At 43.0% G+C, this 19,343-nt stretch overlaps 1 protein-coding gene across 1 annotated transcript in view; it reads right to left on the reverse strand.

The window, feature by feature from the left end:
• Nucleotides 1-3,769: 3,769 nt before the first annotated feature.
• The window catches only part of PIK3AP1 (phosphoinositide-3-kinase adaptor protein 1), a 35,969-nt gene continuing 20,395 nt past the window's right edge, over nucleotides 3,770-19,343 (reverse strand). The window contains exons 8-17 of the mRNA XM_010156497.1: nucleotides 17,937-18,126; nucleotides 12,331-12,426; nucleotides 11,202-11,381; nucleotides 10,321-10,383; nucleotides 9,322-9,527; nucleotides 7,691-7,763; nucleotides 7,222-7,377; nucleotides 5,467-5,537; nucleotides 5,189-5,298; nucleotides 3,770-4,133 (exon numbers count right to left, since the gene is read on the reverse strand). Coding sequence (XP_010154799.1) covers nucleotides 4,079-4,133; nucleotides 5,189-5,298; nucleotides 5,467-5,537; nucleotides 7,222-7,377; nucleotides 7,691-7,763; nucleotides 9,322-9,527; nucleotides 10,321-10,383; nucleotides 11,202-11,381; nucleotides 12,331-12,426; nucleotides 17,937-18,126 — 1,200 coding nt within the window. The 3' untranslated portion in view covers nucleotides 3,770-4,078. The remainder of the gene's footprint in view (nucleotides 4,134-5,188; nucleotides 5,299-5,466; nucleotides 5,538-7,221; nucleotides 7,378-7,690; nucleotides 7,764-9,321; nucleotides 9,528-10,320; nucleotides 10,384-11,201; nucleotides 11,382-12,330; nucleotides 12,427-17,936; nucleotides 18,127-19,343) is intronic.

Genomic DNA, 19,343 nt, shown 5'->3' on the forward strand with positions numbered 1-19,343 from the left:
CCGCTTTCTGCAGCGCTTGTACAAGCGGAAGAAAAGGATGAGCGCTGCCGGCAAAAAGCCTCACCTGGGTGCGGGGCGGGTGCTGAGGCAGCAAAGCTGCACCCAGGCGCAGCGAACCGTAACCTTCCTGCCTGCCCTGAGCTAAAGCCTGCACACCTGGGGGTGAACTTGGAACTGCCTCGAGCTACAAGGCCAAAGGAAAAAAAAAAACCAACAAACTACTCCCAAAAAACCAACACAACCCCCCAAGCCAAAAATCTCGTGGTATTAAGTATTCATTGATCAGACAATTTTTTAAACTGAAAAAAAAAAATACAGAAACGATTTTCAGAGAGTATGAAGCATAATTTTTTTAAACAATAGAGGCTCCAGTAGATTCTCAACTATTGCACGAGCCAACCAATGGATAAACTGACAGTGAAGGACATGAGCTGCAGCAGGAGCTGCTCCGTGCTCTTACGTGCCATCCATGCTTTGCCGAACAGATGTCCCTCTTCACTGCTGCACGCTATACATATATACTAAAAGCTTTTCCCCTTGTGGTCCAATGCATTCAATCTACCTGCTCTGAACATAGTTTTAGCATGCTAAGTTTATACAACGCCTTTTCCAGATAGCTTATTTTCAATCTCCTGCCTATTTCAGTAGAAACAAGGTCTCCGTAGAGAGAGATAGTTGTCAAAACCCATTCAAAAACCCCTGTTTATATAAAAAAAAAAACTAGACAGCTTTTATAACACCATATGTTTCTTCCTAGTCCTTGCATCTTGGTCCAAAACACAGTAGCTTACCCTTGGGAGACAGAGAGAGGAAGCTTCAGCATCTTCAATTTATTCAGTACTCAAGTCTCTCAATCAACAAAAGGGCCAGCCAGAGCCATCTGCTGCAGCAGGTTTTGTGAGGCACAATGTACAAAGAGCAAACGCTTTCTCCAGGCCAGCCAGCTGCCACCTGAGCTCAGTGGATTGGTTGTTGCCCCTACAGGTGGCCAGGCCATTTACTTTTTACCAGCAATTTTATTACCTGTTCAGTGCTTCACCTCTAACGTTCAACAGAAACACAGTTCGTTCCCACTCCCCCCCAAGCACACTCTTGAGTAACCAACAGTCTGGTTGCACGCAGTTTTCTTGTCCAGTCTCTTCTGAGTTTCAGTGCACTTCTCATCTGGGGTGGAAGCAATACACACCACATGCTCGCCAGCACAACTGGAGCCTACACATACAAGGACTCTACACACTGAGCCATACAAGGATTAAAGCAACTGAATGAAACCAAACTGACATGGAACACGTTTTGGCAGCTGACAAGGTGCATCTCTGCTCACCTGCCAGAGACACGGAAGTCATGCCTGCATCCCAATCACTTACCTACAGTGAAGCCATTTTAGTGCTGTTCCTTTTCTCCTTGATAGGGTGACAGTTTTGCTGTGATCACTGATCAGTGAGATCCTAACTAATCCAGAAGTTACAAAGAGAAAGTGAGAAGGGAATGCCTGAGACTACAGCTGTGTCTCCAATTTCCCCCCCTTACACATGCAGAAGGGGCCCAAACAGAGTGCATTTATAACATTACTCAGTCCCACCTGTCCCAGTTCACCTCTCCTCCAAATCAGAGCCCCACTAGCATTTGGTTTTGTATGACAGGTCAGGTCAGACTAAGGAAGGATCTCAGCTGGAAATGAGAGAGGTCTGAAAGGCTACTTATGAGCTACTTTTCAGCAATTCAAATACAAACCATCTCACTGCAGTAATAGCAATAAAAATGCAGTTCACAGCCACGTTACTGGCATTGTGCAAAAGCAAACACTCAGATACAGTTCAGATAAAGCCCTCCCACAGAAGACATTTGGCTATCATATGCAGGGGGTGCAGAACTAATAATCAGCTGGGGAAGATGGATCCCTGGGCTACTTCATTGCAACAGCTTTGAAAGGAAATCTTCTGCATGACACTCATATTTTGCTCTTCCCTTCCTTGTTACAGTTTTCCCCACATCCTACATTTCTACTTTATGTTATGCCTGGCAGATGTAGAAGCAGATGAATTCCTCTTATCACAGCTCCAGGTTCTGGAGCACAGCTGCAGCCAGCACTAAGGAGATGGGGAACATTTCAGCAAAACCAGGGAGCTGTGCGCAAACCAAAGCATGTGTGACAGCTGAAGACAATCAAGCTGCTGAATTTCCTCTTTTATTTCTTTTATCCCTGTTTCCTTCAATTATCCATGCTGCTATTTTCCTCATTTCATCACAAAAACCTCCTTCTCTGCCTCCAATTTGACTGAACAGTGCTGGGAATTTTGTTCAGTTCCAAGAAAAGCACAGGAAGGTAGCTCCCCATCTCACCATTCCCCTGGCTACTGTGAACAAAGAGCAAACTGTCAGCAAGCCTGTAGCACCACAGTTACTGGAGAAGGCACAGAGGTCCTTTAAAGAAGAAAAAAGAGAAAAAAGAAAAAAGGGATCACCTAATACAGATGTACCTATGTCTCTCAGGGCTAGAAGAGGGGGAATGGCTTGAAAACCAAGTAGGTAACAAATCCTTAATTCTCTACCCTGAATGGTATCTTGAAGAATTTCCATCTGTGTCATTCATGGACAACCAGAGCCCTGTACTTGTCCCCCAAGGACCAGGATATGCACAGAAGATTGCAAGGCCTGGGAAGAAAAGCAAAATAAACCAAACCAATACAATACCCCCCAAAAAAACAAAACACCTCACTTCCATCATTCAAGTCCTTTGAGACAAGGAATCAAAATTAGTTTCTGCTTTACACGCTTTCTACATTTGGAACACAAAGAGCTAAACCAGGAAGGTCTCCTTAAGTTTGTAAGCCCTGAGGCAGAAAGAAGGCTGGACACAGCTGTTGCAGATGCACATCGCAAGAAAGGAACAGCAGACAAAGCAGAGTCCAGCCCAGGCTGCCTGGTTCCACTGCAGCAGGCTAACTAGGCGGCTGTGTTTGCCAGCATTTATGATTGGAGACTCGCTACACTATGCCAGAGCATGACGTGAAACACCTTGATATTGCTGCTGCAATGAACACACATGAGAGATACAGAACACAGCACTGCTGCCAATTACTTCCTCTAATGTGAAAGGTCACTCGGGATTTCAGGTAACTACATACCTATTCCCTCCCCAGAAACGTGCAAGTACAGTTGGCTTGTGATACAGTAGGTCCCTTACCAGCTGGCTTGGGAATTTTCATGGAAAATGCAGCACACACAACACTTGCCAATGTCTGTCCTCTTCATAGAATCATAGAATCACAGCATGGTTTGGGTTGGAAAGGACCTTAAAGCCCATCCAGTTCCAAGCCCCCTGCCATGGGCAGGGACACCTTCCACTAGACCAGCTTGCTCAAAGCCTCATCCAGCCTGGCCTTGGACACTTCCAGGGATGGGGCATCCACAACATCTCTGGCACACACAACACCTCGCTAATGTCTGTCCTCTTCAGGGAGGGGAGGGGAAAGGGAAAGGCGTTTTCAAGGCTGTACGCAAAATACATTCTCTAATAAAGACAACTTCTCATCCTCCCATGGTTTAATGATTCTACACCTCTGAAAGGTCAGCATGTCCGTACGCAAAACGTTACACCAAACAGCAGCGCATTCACCTGTTCCTGCTGGAACGCATGTTCTTCAAACAAAGTCTTCAAACAAATTATTTTCTTTACTTTTCCAAGCATGTTTTCCACTCGAGCCCTTGTACATTGTATTGAGGGGTTTGGTAACAATGTTTATCAGGATTTAGTTTCTTAAAAGACATGTGTTCTTTCTTGGTCAAAGGGAAACTTCGTGTTGTTGCAGGTCTGCCAAGACACACATCAGCATTCTCCTTCCCAACCATGATACTTCTGCTTGAAGTCCCAAAGCACCAAAATTCTTCCATGTAAAAAAGTTACAGAAGGCCAAGAAGTCTCAGTGAAAATCATGGGAAAAGTCACCAGAACTTTAGGAGGGAGGAAGGGGAAGAAAACTTTTGGCTTCTGCTTATAAATAATTTAAGACAACCCAAAAATATCTGTACACACATACAAACAGAAAAATCTCATATTCCACAGATGTTGAGAGATTCAACGGCCTCTTGGGGGCACAGGTGGAGGATAAAAGCCTTCGCAGCTTACAGGCCTATAAAAAGACAGAGAATGTAAATGCATTAAGTAGCAGAGTATAGGGCTCTGGAACAACACACTGCATGCAAACACATCATATCTAAGAACGCTGTACAAGCAATAGTCATACAGATGACAAACAGGCTATCAGTGATTCAGCAACAGCACAGATGCCAAGGTGCCAGAGCACTGTTCCTGTCCAACCTCTTTATTCTGCACATCAGCTGCAGTCCTTCTACGACTACTGGAAAGAGATGCTGCAATGCTTGGTTGGAGTAAAGCTTTGATATTATAGTAGCTTTCTCCTGAAAATTAGATGAAGAGCAATAAGGAGAGATCAAAAAATTTAAAAAATTTTTTTCAAAGTAACTACAGATAAATTCCAGTATATTCTTGCCAGAGCCAAGCCAACATACAGAACTTATTGCACCCACACATTAGTAACTACTATTTTAATACTTGGAGAATTTTATTAGCATCTGTACTTAGATAAGCCTCTGGGGCCTGGACTTCATAGAACTGCACCGTTTGGACTAAAGGAATGTTTACAAGTTACTTAGGTTTGTGGTGGTATGATCAAATCAAGGCAAAACTTCTCAACACCTTCCATAAAATGAGTGCAGATCTTACTTTGAGGGTAATCGTACATATAAACAAGTGTGCTTTGAAGAGATCTGAACTTTGTAGGAAGAAAAAAACTTCCAAGGGGAATTCCATCTGCACTACACTTTGTATGTTCCAAAAGGATCTTCTCAGGAGGATCTGGTACGAAACCTCTGCCAGGGGCAGGATGCTACTCCACCTAGGTCGGTCTTATGAGGGCAAGCATTGTGTGCTTCAACAGTGCCGTCCCTTGCAGTGTGTGAACCGCAGTAACAGCACCGCAGTAGGCACAAAACCAACTAGGAAACCAATTCCACCAAGCAGTACAGATGAGAAGCAAGGATCTCACAATTCCTAGGTGTGTGTTTATAGATAATAGTCTGGTAGATTTTGTTGAAAGACACATTTGCTTTCTGCCCAAAGCTTCCACATTGATTCACTGGTCTTTGAGCTGCATTTTAGCTTTACCTGCTTGCACCTCGAGGGGGCACTCTGGGAGGCCTTTCCGGGAAAGACAGCCTATCTGCTTGGTGGGCCACTGGGCTGCGGCTTCTAGTTGCTTCTGGCACTTCATTGTCCTGCAAAATGAAGAAAGGAGCTTACAGATCAGCAGAATTTGGTTCTTGTTAGCTGCACAACAGAAGAGGCTACATTTTAGCATTAAATGCCATCCCTGAGCTCCTTTTCTTTTCTGTGAAAACAAAACTTAAGAACAGTGGACCAGTATATAGCAGAGGTGAGCTTACCTCACTGTCCCCTTCCATCCCACTGCTGACACTCAATATGCTTCGAGTGCTGGAGCGGTTACTAGCACTACCTGGAGTACGTAAGCAAGACAAAACAAACTGATTATTAAATTGCGGTGATTTAACTGCAAATCACTAACTCAGGACTCATTCTAACCTCTTGCACACGTCCTTTAATGCTTGTTTAGATCAATTTACTTCCACTGTTATTTTTTATATGTTCAGGATCCAAACAATGGCATTTCATACAACACAGGCCACAGGCCCAAACCATTCAGTTTTGCTTTCTTTCTAGCAGATTTCTGCCCTATCTAGGTCCAGGCTTCAGGTTAAATACTCACAACCACAATCTAACTGAAAGGATCCAGTGTCAGTATCAGCTGGCAAGCCAGGTAAATATTTTCACAAGTGTTACACACCCAACATTTATGTATATTTATATTATCAATCCCCATGTCCTTAACAACTGGTGGAGGTAGATGGCTCTGAGCACCATCACACATTCGTCCCTGGAATAAGTGACCGCTTGAGAGGTAGTTGCTACTTACCACATCCTCTCACAATGATCCTTACTCGTCACAGGGCTGTTTCCTAGTCTGTTTCAGAGCTAAAAATGACTAGTTTGATCAAACAACCTTCAGCGACCAGTCATGCAAACCCATTTAACTAGCATGGACTCAGAGTAGGGAATTTTTTTGCAGTCAGTCATGCTGCCCCAAAGGGGACAGCAGCTCTCAAACATACCCTACACTGCTCTCAAACATATCCTACACTGCTATGGCTACTTTCAGTTATAAATATATAATGTTTGATGGGGCTGTGCAATACTGGGAATCTAATTTTCAAAAACCTATGCATTGAAAAGGAGGTTAGAAAGGATTTCTCATGAGGTGCAGTCCCTCCCTATCCTTGGTGATGTAACTCTCATTACTGGTTGGTACAAACAGCAGCATTTGAGTGATAAATACTGTGTTGGGGTCCATTCTCACAATCACACCATGGGAAAGAGAGCCAAGCTGCACACAGTGAACTCTGCAGGGTCATTAACAGTTCTCTCACAGCTGCTTATATGCAAGTTACTGGCTCAGCCAGCTGCCTCTGGCACCTACTCTGGGTATGTGCCAGCTATATCTTGCCAAGAGCCACAAAGGTAGTAACCTCACTGGAACTCAGTTTTAATTTCAGAGGACCAAAATGATCTTAATGATTTCTGTAAGAATTGCTCAGTCTGCAGCAACGGTATTTTAATGTGCACAAATTAAGCCCAGTAAAACCCAAGTCACTCAAGAGATCCCAGTTACCAATGAAAAATGCTGTCCTTTTTCTACAACTGAGGAAACAACATGTGGAGACTGCTTCCCAGCCTGCAGTATAACTGTGCCCTTCACACCAGAAGAGCACACTGCTCAGAGTCACAGCGAGGGAGCATCCTTTTTCCTAAGGGAGCAGTTGCCACCTACTGTTAAGAACTGAAGATGGGGAAGATGACTTCCCTGAGAAGGCTCAGTGGAATCTTTCGCTCAGCTTTCAGGTTCTCTTCCTGCAGAGATGCAGACATAAGATGCCTAAACTACTTGAGGTACCCGGAGTTGCTTTTACAGTTTTCAGAACAGCTAGGCCAAGGCATGCAAGATTTGGGGGGCTGTGTCAGCACTGGGATTCAGAAACTGTCCCCTGAGCTGACTCCAGTCAGGCTGGGGAGGTGTTTTCCATTAAGATTTTCTGTAGAGAGGGTGACGCTCAGAGTTTACTTACTTGTTGTGCTGGATGTGCTTTCTGTTTTCCAGTCTCCTCGCTTTAACTCCTTTTTTGGTGGGAAAACATTTTTCCTGGGGGTGTATTCATATATTCCACATTCTGGTTTCCCCAAAGTATTATGAGAATGTCGAATGGGTACTGTAATTTCCAAATCTGGAAGGGAAAATAAACAGCTCAGAAGGGTCCATGCAAATACAGCCTCTGACAGACAGCTTTGCCCCTCAGACTAAAGTTAAACACAAACCCTTAAGGGTGATCATAACTGTCCGTGAATGAATCTCCCTTTCCTCTGTGTGGGAAATTGAGGAGTAAAGAAACTTCTCTATGTTTTAGCCAACAGGCACATGGATGTGAATGTTAAGATATCATGTAACTACAATACATACAGAGACATTTCTGCCTGAAGAACCTATTAATATTGTTAGCTGCTTCACTACCAGAGAATGTCAGAATGAGAGATTGTTACCTGCACTTCTGTCCTTTTTTTGCTTCTCCATTTGCCTCCTGGTAATGCTGTCTCGTAGCCGTTTGAGATTTTCCTAAAAGCATTACAAGATACTCTTTTCAGTGCTTTGGATAAAGGAGGATGAGTAGTTTTCTGAAAATACCAGTATTGTGTTTCAGCTAATTTTGCAACCAAGCTTTAACAAAGCCTGCTAGACCTGGCTGAAGTCCAAACCATGTTAACAGTTTCTAATCTATTCCCTTCAGGAATTCACATGTGCTTTTCAAAAGCCAAGGTTTCTTCAGATGTTCATTGTGTACGTTAAGGTCAAGTCCACAGACTCGCAGTTGCAGATGAGAAGCCCATTTGGTTCAGAACTCCCCCTATTTTCTGTTTCCACTGTGACACTGGCACAGAAACAAGACCCATGTTCAAGCAACTGGACAGTCCTTTCTGTACTAATGAACCGATAATTCTGCGGGGACAGGGGAGGCTGCCGGAGTATGAGGTACTCATCCCAGAGTATGAGGTGCAATTCTGAAAGAATTCAGGATGTCCCCACTGAAGCAAGAGAGGACACCTGGAAATCTAACTGGGAGCAAAGCCTCTTCACCACTGTGTGGCAGCATACTGCACCTTACAGTAAGAAAAGGTGGAAAGAGAAAAAACCCACAACTTTTCCAGAGGGAAATACGTACATATGTAAGAGGAGGAAACCCCTGAATAGGTGGGAAAAGCAGACGGAGCAATTTCTGTACCATGAGGCAAGGTCTGGAGGACAGACTTTGAAAGCTGCTCATGGGACAGGGCACAGAGCATGCCACTTCCTGTCTGCTACAGACACGTACTAAAGTAGCACTGTGTTCTTTATTGACAGAATAAGGGATTCCTCTAACTGTTTCTGGGTAGAGAGAACACTTTCAAGTGAGAATCGGAAGGAGAAAAGTCTTGGCTTTGTTCTGACAATTCTGACTGCCACAGCATGAACAAAAGGCTCCAAAAGAAGCAGGCAGTGGTTTTAGAGAGGGAGCCTCACTCTAACTTGAGATTGGAAATTTTAAACTACGACTGCTAGTGCTACCAGTCATTATGCTGCTGCGGCAAACATTAGGACTCCCTCAGTCAGCAAAGCCACCCAAACACTGTGCTGTCACTAATGCCTGTTGCTAGACCTTGCCCAGCTACATAGAACAGGTGGTCCCGGAGCCATCAAACACCCAGGGAGGGATCAGACCACCTACAGGATAGGACCTGAAAGTCAATATTCCATCTGGGACACTGAGTCTTCACTGACCTGAAATGGATGAGAACTGACAAGCTAAATGTTCACCACAGAAGTCTTCGGCCCGCAGGGAGATGCTAGGTGACCTCTAGAAAGGTAATTTAGCCAACTGGATTTGGCCCAATTCCTAGTGTACAGATCTCCAAAAACTAACAATAATACTGCAAGACAAACAGACCTGTAAAACAGCTACCTGCTTGCTGCTGCATGGGAACAGCCCCTCCGTCTCAGGAGAGAACTCTGCTAGCTGGGGGACTGTGTTAACAGTCTTCCTGCTTCAACCAGGAAAGAAATGTACCCACACTGGACAGCTTGTGATATATGCATAGAGAGACAGCTGTATTTCTTGAATGGTGGAATAAACCTGTACCTGCTGGAACCGGAATGATTCTGATCTCTTTTTCTGGTTCAGTTGCCACTCCTTAAAATGAAGCACAGCTTCATCAACGGTGAGTATGCCCATTTTCACTTGCTCCTGTAATGTAATCAGCTGCCGTTGACCTGGGGTTTTCATTCCAGCGAACGGATCATATATGCTTGATTGAGACAGGTCCCTTACAGGCCTGACTATTGTCTCTGAAAAGAGAACAACACCAAATATATTACTGAACTTGTGACATCTGCTCTCTTCACTGAATACAAAGAAATTCAAACACCCTTGATACAGCAGAGATGCAAAATAATCAATATTACAGACCAAATGTTTCCCTAACCATAATAGTGTTTTGTTCTTATGCCATCCTGCTATTTGTCAGGGCTAAAAGCCCAGCTGAGATGTTGCCTTGTACACAAATATGTCCCAGGGATTATCTCTGTTCTTAAAAATATATGTTTAAAGTGAACAGCACAAAACGTACTCCTTTAAGCGCTCTGCTTCCTGGCTGCAAAAATTTCTCTCTCCTCAGTAATCCCTAAAACAGAGCTTTCACCTTGGTAGTCACAAAGCTAGACTTTTCCTAGGTAATCTGTGCAGTGTAATTCCAGAAACAGAAAGGTGAAAACTCATCTGGCTGGCTCTTTGTGACTCATTTGCAACACAAAGTGGAGTTCCCAACCCATGAGGTAAAAGCTCAGATATGGTTCATGGCACTCTGGTAGAGGTGAAAGAGTAAGGGCACAGGTTTGGAATTTCAGAGTCAATGGCAAACAGTTCCTTCAGGGTTAAATTCCAGGAAATAGTGATCAACAGGCAGTGGCTATATCCAGAAGATCAAAAGAGGGGCAGCAAGCCCATGAAATAATAGGGATCACAACATTAAAAGAAGGATTTCAATGATCATTATGATCCTGCCTGAGGGTGAACTCCAAGACAGGGATATGTACAGTATATGATAAAAGGGAAGGTGTTCAAGGTGAAGTCCTGACTTACCTTTCTTAACCTTTCCTCTAGGGACATAGAGATTCTCAGATCTTTGAGCTTTCTGTGCAAAAACTGTAAAACAAACACTCTTTAGACACTGAAATACATCTCAAAGACAGAAACAGCAAGGATGAATACAGGAAGCATACACAATTCTGCACAGTGTTACAGCTTTGTTACCCTACTAAGTCCAGTGAAGAAAACAAGATACGGAGTTGTACAGTAGAATTCCCCTTCTGTTGACCTCAAAAAATTCAGCTCAGCCACCTCTATGAGAAAACTGAACATGCTTTCCCCACAGTCCTGTCATGGGGGGAAGGAGTCACTGAAATTAGTCTCCCACATGTTACTGTAGTTCTTGATAGAATGTTTGTGAAACATGACCAAGATTTCCAAAACAGCCTAGCAAATGAAGAGGAACAGTTTTCTTCAATTTCAATTAAACCTCACCTCAGGAGGTATTGAGGTATAGAATCATGTCCTATACAAATACTATTGAATCAGTTATACCATTACAGAGCAGCAACGTCTCATCTTATTAGCTTGACTGTGTGCTTATAATATCAGGATCTTTCCTATTTAGTTGGATTTGTTTATACCATTTGGGGGCAACCTGTCATCCTACTGCTTTCATTAAGAGCAAGCTCAGACCAAGACTTAGGGATACAACCATCCCACATTTTCAGAGCAGGCAGAAGATGAAAAACAGATTCCAAATTGGATCCCGAACATAATCCAGCTCTTACAGAGCAAGAATGACTCCAGAGCCAAATAATCCAGGGGTCTCAGAAACATGTAGATTTTCTTGGCATTTATTTTGCAACTGGAGCCCACGTCAAGGCCATTTTCTAGCTGACTATCTACAGTTCAGGTCCTGGTACCCAACTCACTTTTGGAGATGTAAAGCTCATTGTCTGGCTGTGGAGAGCTGGTTTCCGGTCTTGGAACAGGAACTGGAGGTCTGCTTGCCATTTCCTGTGGAAAAGTGTCCTGTTCCACTGAGTAGTATATATCCTCACCATACTGATGGTAATCTCCTTCTTCTGAATCTGGTACCTCCATGCTACTGCCTACAACAGAGGGGAATTTGTAAGAAAAGCAACCTGGCTGCTTGACTGACCACTGTATCCCACCAGTTGCACTATGTACCACGTTCCTACTGAGCTGGCCATTTCACAGGGAAAAACATTCAGATTTGCAGTGACCCTGCCAAAGCCCTTCAAGAGAGGACTTGATACCCTAACCACTGGACTGACTTTCCTTGAGTGATGTTGTAACACCTAGCTGAGTCAACGCAATGGGACTGCCAGAGTATTGGTGTTGGCAGGGCAAACAGAACAAGACGTTCAGAGTCCCAGATTTAATCTTCCTCTGAGTCCAGCTGGGTCACCCACCAAAACTAAGCACATATCCCATGGAACCTGGTGAGTCAGGAAAATGCTTGGACAACCCAGTCATGCTCAGTGAGGATAGCATGGAGCTAAGGTCTGGCTTTGGTCAGAGAAGGCAGAGGGAGCACTGAAGAGGCAGAGTGTAGAACAGGTTTGGGAGCCAGCAGTTCTTTTCCTCCTTCTAGGATGCTGTTTTCAATGGATGGACTTTTGAATAAAGCATCTACATTACAATTCATCACTAGCTTGTGCTGCTTTACTTTATACTCAGCCTCTGCCCATGAGGGGAGCCTGCACCCACATCAGGATACTGGAGTTAATTCTCATCACCAAGACAAGTAAAAAAGACACTCATTCCTGAACAGATACCAGCTGTGTGCTTGCACTCACTGGTAGGCAGGGACCAGAACTAGAAATCACTCCTCTTTGTTAAGAAACTAAACTGCCTTTCTGAAATCACCTCACAAGCTGCTTTTTCTGTTGTGCCTCGTTTGTACCCACTAAAGCAAAGCTGTCCATGTCAAACTGTGGACTAGCTCCTATCCTTAACAGATGAAGGAGAAATCTCAAGTTCCATTTAACTGCTTTACCTGTGCTACTGCCATCCCTCTCTCCAAACAGTTCTCACCTTCTAAAAACTTGCGGAGCATCGAGTCTTTTGTAGTTAGAGAAACTTCATCTCCAGCAACTGGAGTGTCTGGTTTGGACTGCAGCATCTCGACATCTGTGGGGGGAGCGGAAAATAAATCAGAAATATGAACCTGGTAGATTATGTCCTTAAACATGTGGAACAATGTAATAATAATAAAATGATGTGATATTTCAGACCTTTGGTCTACGGTGAAAATAAAAGAGGAAGCGAGGCAACTGACCAGACATTTGCCACAAAAAAGGCTCCTAAGCTGCTACGTTCAGTCCATGCTGCACAAATCTTTGCCAGCTGCCTAATGCTTGCCCTTGAGGGTGACTAACATTGCTTATTGAGAAGTTCTGACAAGGCTCCAAGCAGACACTGCGGATTAGCTGTTATTGAGAGTGTGTTGGCCAGGTGAAGGTTTTGGCTTCTGCACAGTGTTCCTGAGAGGTGAAACTAGGTGGAAGCTCTGTGACTTGGAAAAACAAGACACTAAGGGCAATTTGCCCATGACACAGAAGATAGTATTTGTTTATGGGATAAAAGTCAAAACAGCTGAGTTAATTAGTTGGACTGCAAGGTGTTTAGAGGGTCAAATGATGATTTAGTATTGAGAAAGAAGTGACAGAAAACAGTAAGATACTTTAAGTTATTGTTCTGACATGAAGAATTCTGATTTTAAAAAAGGATCAACCTCATTGTAACCCTAAAGCTAATCCTAAAACTAAAATAAAATGTTAGGTAACCATGCTCCTAATGATACTGAAAACAAGAGTGACATACATTTATTGTTGAGGCTTAGTGATACCAGTGAATTGTTGAGGCATATTGTCAAATATCTATTACTATGTAAACCAGATGGCTTGGGTTACATTAGAGAATATGAAATACTTTTCTATGCATTGATTTTTAATATTTGCTTTCTTATTTTTTTCTGCAAAACTGAGGATATTATGAGAAACTGATTACAATAGGCTAGCAAGGTTTTGCTTTGTTCGAATGTTGTGAGGTTTTTTAAAACAATAATTGCCAAAGGACCCACTGAGGGTCATGTGAGTGCACACCACCTACCTTTAACCTCATGGGCATACCTCCAGCATAGCCACTGCAATACTGCATGGTGTGTGGACTAACTACAGCAGCAGCTTTTCAAGAGCTCTGCAGTCCATGACAAGTTGCATGCTGCTGAAACTAATCTGCTCACCACCAACCTAATTTAAAGTTCACTTGTGTCACTGCACTACATGGAAGCACAGATTTGATATTTCAGCACCTTGAAGAATCAGCACTAGACCTTTATTTTTCTGTAGAGTGATTTTTCCACCTTGCAGCTACCTGATTATTTTTCACCTAGCTTTTAGAAATAAACCTGTAGCAAATCCAGGCCCTGAGGAAAGTCCCTACTTTATGGATTTGGGAGCAGAACAGAATACAACAGGTATGCAAAGTTCCTTTGTTGTCTGTGGAGGAAACAGTGTCTTCCCAGTTTTGGCTGTGCCCTCCAGGATTACTAAACCGGCAGTGCAACAGGATGCTACAGGGTTTGTTTTCTATCACATAGTCAACATAGTTAAATTCATCAACTAGTTAGTTCTCCTTAGAAGATGTGATTGCCACCTCGCTACCCTCTTGTGCACGGTCTGTCTTGCATACAGATGAGACCCAATGTCTCACCCATGTACCAAAATTGAAAAGAAGTTCTAGACTTCATCAGTGACACCTTCTGTTCCACTTGCTGCAAAAACAGGCTAATGAGACAGAAGTGGCAAGAAGGCGGTGCACACTCTGGGTATCACAGGAAAGGTCCCCAGATTTTCTTGAGGCTATTGGGGCAAGTTGGTCTCTTGGGGCTATTGTGGAAAGTAGGTCTGAAGGGTTAGCAGGAAGTTGGTTAAGTAGTTTCTAGATGTCAGAATTTAGTAGCTCGAGTATTTATTCAGGGAGTTTCAGTTTCCTTTTGCAGGGTTTAAGGCTTCAGAAGGGAGCTCAACCAATCTGCACAGACAGACATACAGAAGAGGAGTTATGACCTACAGACCCTTCACAACAGCTAAAATATCCATGCATGGGCGCTCTTTTAGAAAGTAGTAATACCCTTTCTAAAAGGTGTTATTTAGAAACACCTTTAAACCCTTTCAACATTTGCAAACATTAGATGCCAGGTATTCCTGCACAGAGGACAAGCTACTTCTTTACAGAGACCAGTCTTTCATTATGCGAGACAAAGGCTTCTGTATGTTGACATAAATCACAACTCAGAACTTTATAAGCACCTATATTTTTGTGCACAATTCCCTCAGTTTGCTCAAGGATGACAAGGAGCCTGATGCTTCTTGCATTAACCAAGGAAAAAATAAAAATCTACAAGGATGGTGTTGAAAGCTTGATCTAAAGAGAATAAAAGTGGTGGAGGAGGGAGAGGGTGTGCAAGGGAGTAGAATAAGGGCATCACAACTTATTTATATGTGAACTAACATCTACTCTTCAGGTGCTGGAGATCTGAAAATTACAGAACAATAGATTTTAGGTAGCTGAAACTCTCCAGGATAAAGGATTAAATCTCTGCATGAAACTCACGCTACGTAGGGTCTGACTGTCCACACAGTTCATAGATACGGAAACAGTACTAAGAGTCCAGAGTTGTTTCCACCAGCCTTTGGCCACTGTCTGGCCTTGAACAGAGGAAATACAGCCTAACTCTTTAACCAAACACCACACACACCAGGTGGTTTAATCTTCACACAAATCAAACAGGTTTTCAGCACTTCCAGGAGTCCTTGCTCTCAGAGCCCCTGCTTCACATAACTCCAACCTATTCAAAATACTCTGTTTTGCAAAAAGTCAGCAGTAGGTGCTGGTGAAAGGAAAACAGAAAAATCAAAGCACTTCATCTGATGCTGTAGTTCTTAGTACCAGACTGATATGATGAAGATAACTCTCCCTATTTGCTATTCAGCAGCTGTTTGCTACGGTGTGTGATTCAGCAAAATGACATTTACCTGCAACCTGCACCAACCTGAAGTATATTCTGCAAAATTATGTTTGACTTTACAGGTATTTGAAAAGTGTACTAAGAGGGAAATGCTCTTCTGAAGTGGGAACAATTAGATTAATGATAAGAAATTAAATAAGGCAATCCAATCTCATTATTAAAGAACAGCAAACAAGGTAACAGCAGGTTAGTAAGTTCCTGCTGAAAAAAACTTAATGCCCTGAGCAGTGCAGATCATAAAGACCTATTTGGGAATGTATGCTCCCCTCCAGCAGAATGGGAGGCAGTGTTCTGCAGATGACAAAACATCCTCTTTTTTTTTTAAATTTCATCATTTATCTCAAAATTTAGAGGGACAATTAGCAACTCAACACAAGTGTGTGCAACTCTCATGCAGCATCAGTTTAAACAAAATTGTGTACTTGCACAGCTTCTGTGCTTTCTCTGTAAATGTTTCCCCAGGACCAAATGCAGAGGAAAAAAAATAACACATAAAAAAGCATTGAAAAATCAGAAGTGGGATGAATAATACAAGAACTAACAGAACATTCCAGCATCCAAGTACTTGATACTACATTTAGCTTATTATAATGGCTCCAGTCCCATGTTACCTTATTCTCAAACCAGTTCCTGCTAGACAAATTGACCCTGTGGTATCTAACCTTCCTTTGATCAGCCTCTGACAAACTGTGGTGGAAGCATATCTTGACCACAATAAATGGTCACGTGCCACAGTATGACTACACTTAAAATAGCCCAAGTATTGTCCTCTACACCACAGCCGTAACTACTCACGTAAGGGCAACTCTGACCTGGAGAGAGTACCTCAGCAGGAGTTGTTTATGATTTCCTAGGGTGTCATTCATCCTCACAAATCTTTTAAGTCAGTAAAAAAGCTTGTAGCCTTTATCTGTGATGGCAATTCTAAACCAGCCAGTACTCCCACTAATTTTAGCAAGGGTCTGCCTGCATGCTGGTATTCTAAATAATAAAGAAACACTTTCATTTTGAGAGAACTCATCTAAGTGCTGAGCATTGTGCCAATTTAACCGTACCTGTAGATTACAGGTAGATTTTAAGCACCATCAGACAAGCTGTAAATATTCTTCAAGCAAAGACTAATAGACTACATAAGAAAAAAAAGAGACTTCCAGTAGAAGACTCCAGAGTGGAAGGTAACAGAGATTTGTGTGCAGGAGCAATACACTAGGAGAATTCCAGAAGAAGCAGGAAACACACATGCCTTGCTGAGGTATTACAGACAAGCCATATACAGCATCTCACCAATGAGGAAAACATCTCTGCTTTTCAGTACAGGAATCCTGAGTATCATGTTTTTTCCTCCCTCCAGAGACTTAGTCAATCAACCCCATTCAGAGGTGCACTGATTGCAGGCACAGCTTCCAAACATCTACAAACCCTCACCCCCGCTACTGCAAACAGCAGCTGCTTTGTTCCTTATGAGTCCAACCGGCCTTACTGCTTATCTCCACCTGAAGGCAGAATAATGCTGGTTTTAGCAGCAAAACTGTGCCTGCAGCAGCCAAACAAAACTTCCTAGAGAAGCATTTATGACTTCGGGCAGAGAATCAACAAAGTCTTCTGGACTCCATGATCAACGAAAACGTGTTTTATAACACCGTTTAATCTACAAGACAAGAAAACCAACCCAGGACAGATATAATCTATAAGGAAAAGTGTTTCAGTATGAAAGCTTTTCCCCTGAGGCAGCACACTTAACACTAGCTGTCCTTAGGCAGGTACTTAAACTATAAGCAGCTAGATTCTCTGATCATCTTGGGAATCATAAAATATATCAGTGGTATGAAGCCAGACCAAACTGGCAGATATGTAAGAACAGCAAATTTACAATCGCTTAACATAGGTACTTAACTTGATATTGGCAATCAGCCCCAGTGAACATCAATGGAATGGTGAAAAAGTTAAACATCCGCATATTTATCAGATTTAGCTCTAGATTTTTAGCAATAAACCAAGTAGATTAATGATTTTTCAATTATATTCTTTTCAGTACACATATTTCTAGATATTCACTTTCTTTTGTTCTCAGGCTATTGAGGTAGAAGCTCAGCTCTTGTTTCTCAGTTTCCCAGTTGTCAGTAAAATCACAGCTTACATAGTGATTTTTTCCACCAGTGTCTGTAAGTCAGTGTCCCTATGTCCCTGAAGCTCAGGAGGAAGAAGTAGGACATGGTAGAAAACTTGTGTTTCCTCCAAATGCTAATTTACTTGCTGAGGATTCAGGGAGTCCTCAAAGCACTGAAGAAATAGCTATTGATCTTGTACACTGGCAATCAAAGAAAGCTTTAGAGCAATTTTATCAGCCAGCCAACATCAGAACTGGAGCATCATTTCCTTGTGGTGAGAGGAGAAAAGCTATAACCAGGCCTTACTCTAAAACTGAATGGAGGCGCTACTCTGTGCAAGAGAGGCAGACTAGCTTAGGCTTCTGGGACAGCAGCTCTGAGCAACCTGTTTTAGTCAAAGATGTCTCTGCTCACTGCAGGGGGGGTGGACTAGACAATCTTAAGAAGTCCCTTCCAAGCCAAACCATCCTACAATTCTGTGATTCTATGAATATACGTACAAAGATCTTCTGGTGCACCAGGGACAAATCCAGCCATGGATTCATAAAGCTCTTCATCGGAGCCAGGATTCAAGGAACATTTCATTAACAGATCAGTGGACAGATGAGCCATGGACTCATAAACAGACTCATCCTCTTCGCCTTGCATCAGCTCTTCCTTAATGTGACTCTTCAGCATATCTGCAGTTTCCTGGAGAGGAAGAAGGGCAGGAAAAAAAAATTCAAGTCTCATTTAAGTAAAGAATCTGGAGAATCAAAGTAAGCAAAAGATATCTCACTCTCCTATCACTGATGGAAGAAAACCCCACACACTCACAAAAGTAGCCCATTCCCAAAGACCAAGGCTTCTCAAAGGAAATAAATTCTCACTACAGCTGTCTGGGCCCAGCCTTCAAGATCTATGTTGTAATAATAGATAATGGAGGTGAAACAAGACGATAGTGACACTTTCTGAAGAGCCATTACAGCCTCTCACTCCCTCAATTTCATGTCCTACCTGATGTCTGCAAAACTTCTAGAACATAAGCAAAACTCATTCTAAAATTACAAATGCTTGCCAAAAGCTACTTTGGACTAAGCGTAGCTATCATAAGGGGGAAAGTTTGCCACAGGCAGAGCACTTAGAAGAATTCAAAGTTTTAGCTTTGGTGTAAATTCAGTTTCAGTTTCTTGGCATCAGCAGCAGCATGCAACACCCAGAGTGGGAGTACGCAGACCCTTTTCTGTGAGATTAACAGGAAACCTCACAACAGGCAGCTGTTCGTGTAATACAGGCAAACTTTCGATTCACAGGACAGGAGAACCCTTTCTCACATACTTGCAACACAGGGTGGAGGGGGAGGGCAGTGCAGAACTTCACCAAACAACACAAGGGAGCAAAATCTAAAGCTTCATCCCAGCCTCTTTCCCAAGCTGCAACTATGTCACAAGCACAACTATCTTAACCAGATAATTATCCCAACAGATATCCATACTAGTTGTGTTTCTAGTCAGGACCTTGCAGCAGACACACTGCTGCCGACCATTTCTGCGCTCTGGTGCTGAGCTGCACAGACAGCTTGATGGTCAGTAAGGAGGACCTGCTCTAACACAGTTCTGTCGCTGTGTGTGTGGAGGACATGGGAGAAGCATAGTACTGCAGTAAGAGGTTGGAAGGACGTCCTAAGCATGTCTCCCCCCAGTGCAAATATTTTAATCACACAATTCACCCTTTCTGCAGCCCTCCTGATTTCAGAATAGGGAATAACCTTTATTTAGCTCTAATGAATAACCCTAAATTCGTGCTTATGTAAACAGGCAAATCCCAAGTCTAAGAACCACCCATGCCTCCTAAACAGGGCTTAAGCACCACCATAATTGGCTGGCAGACCCACAGTAAGGCTGGCCGATCTGTCACCCACCATTCAG

This window comes from Eurypyga helias, unplaced genomic scaffold (genome assembly GCF_000690775.1).
Source record: "Eurypyga helias isolate BGI_N326 unplaced genomic scaffold, ASM69077v1 scaffold4478, whole genome shotgun sequence".
NCBI classification, from domain to species: Eukaryota; Metazoa; Chordata; class Aves; order Eurypygiformes; family Eurypygidae; genus Eurypyga; species Eurypyga helias.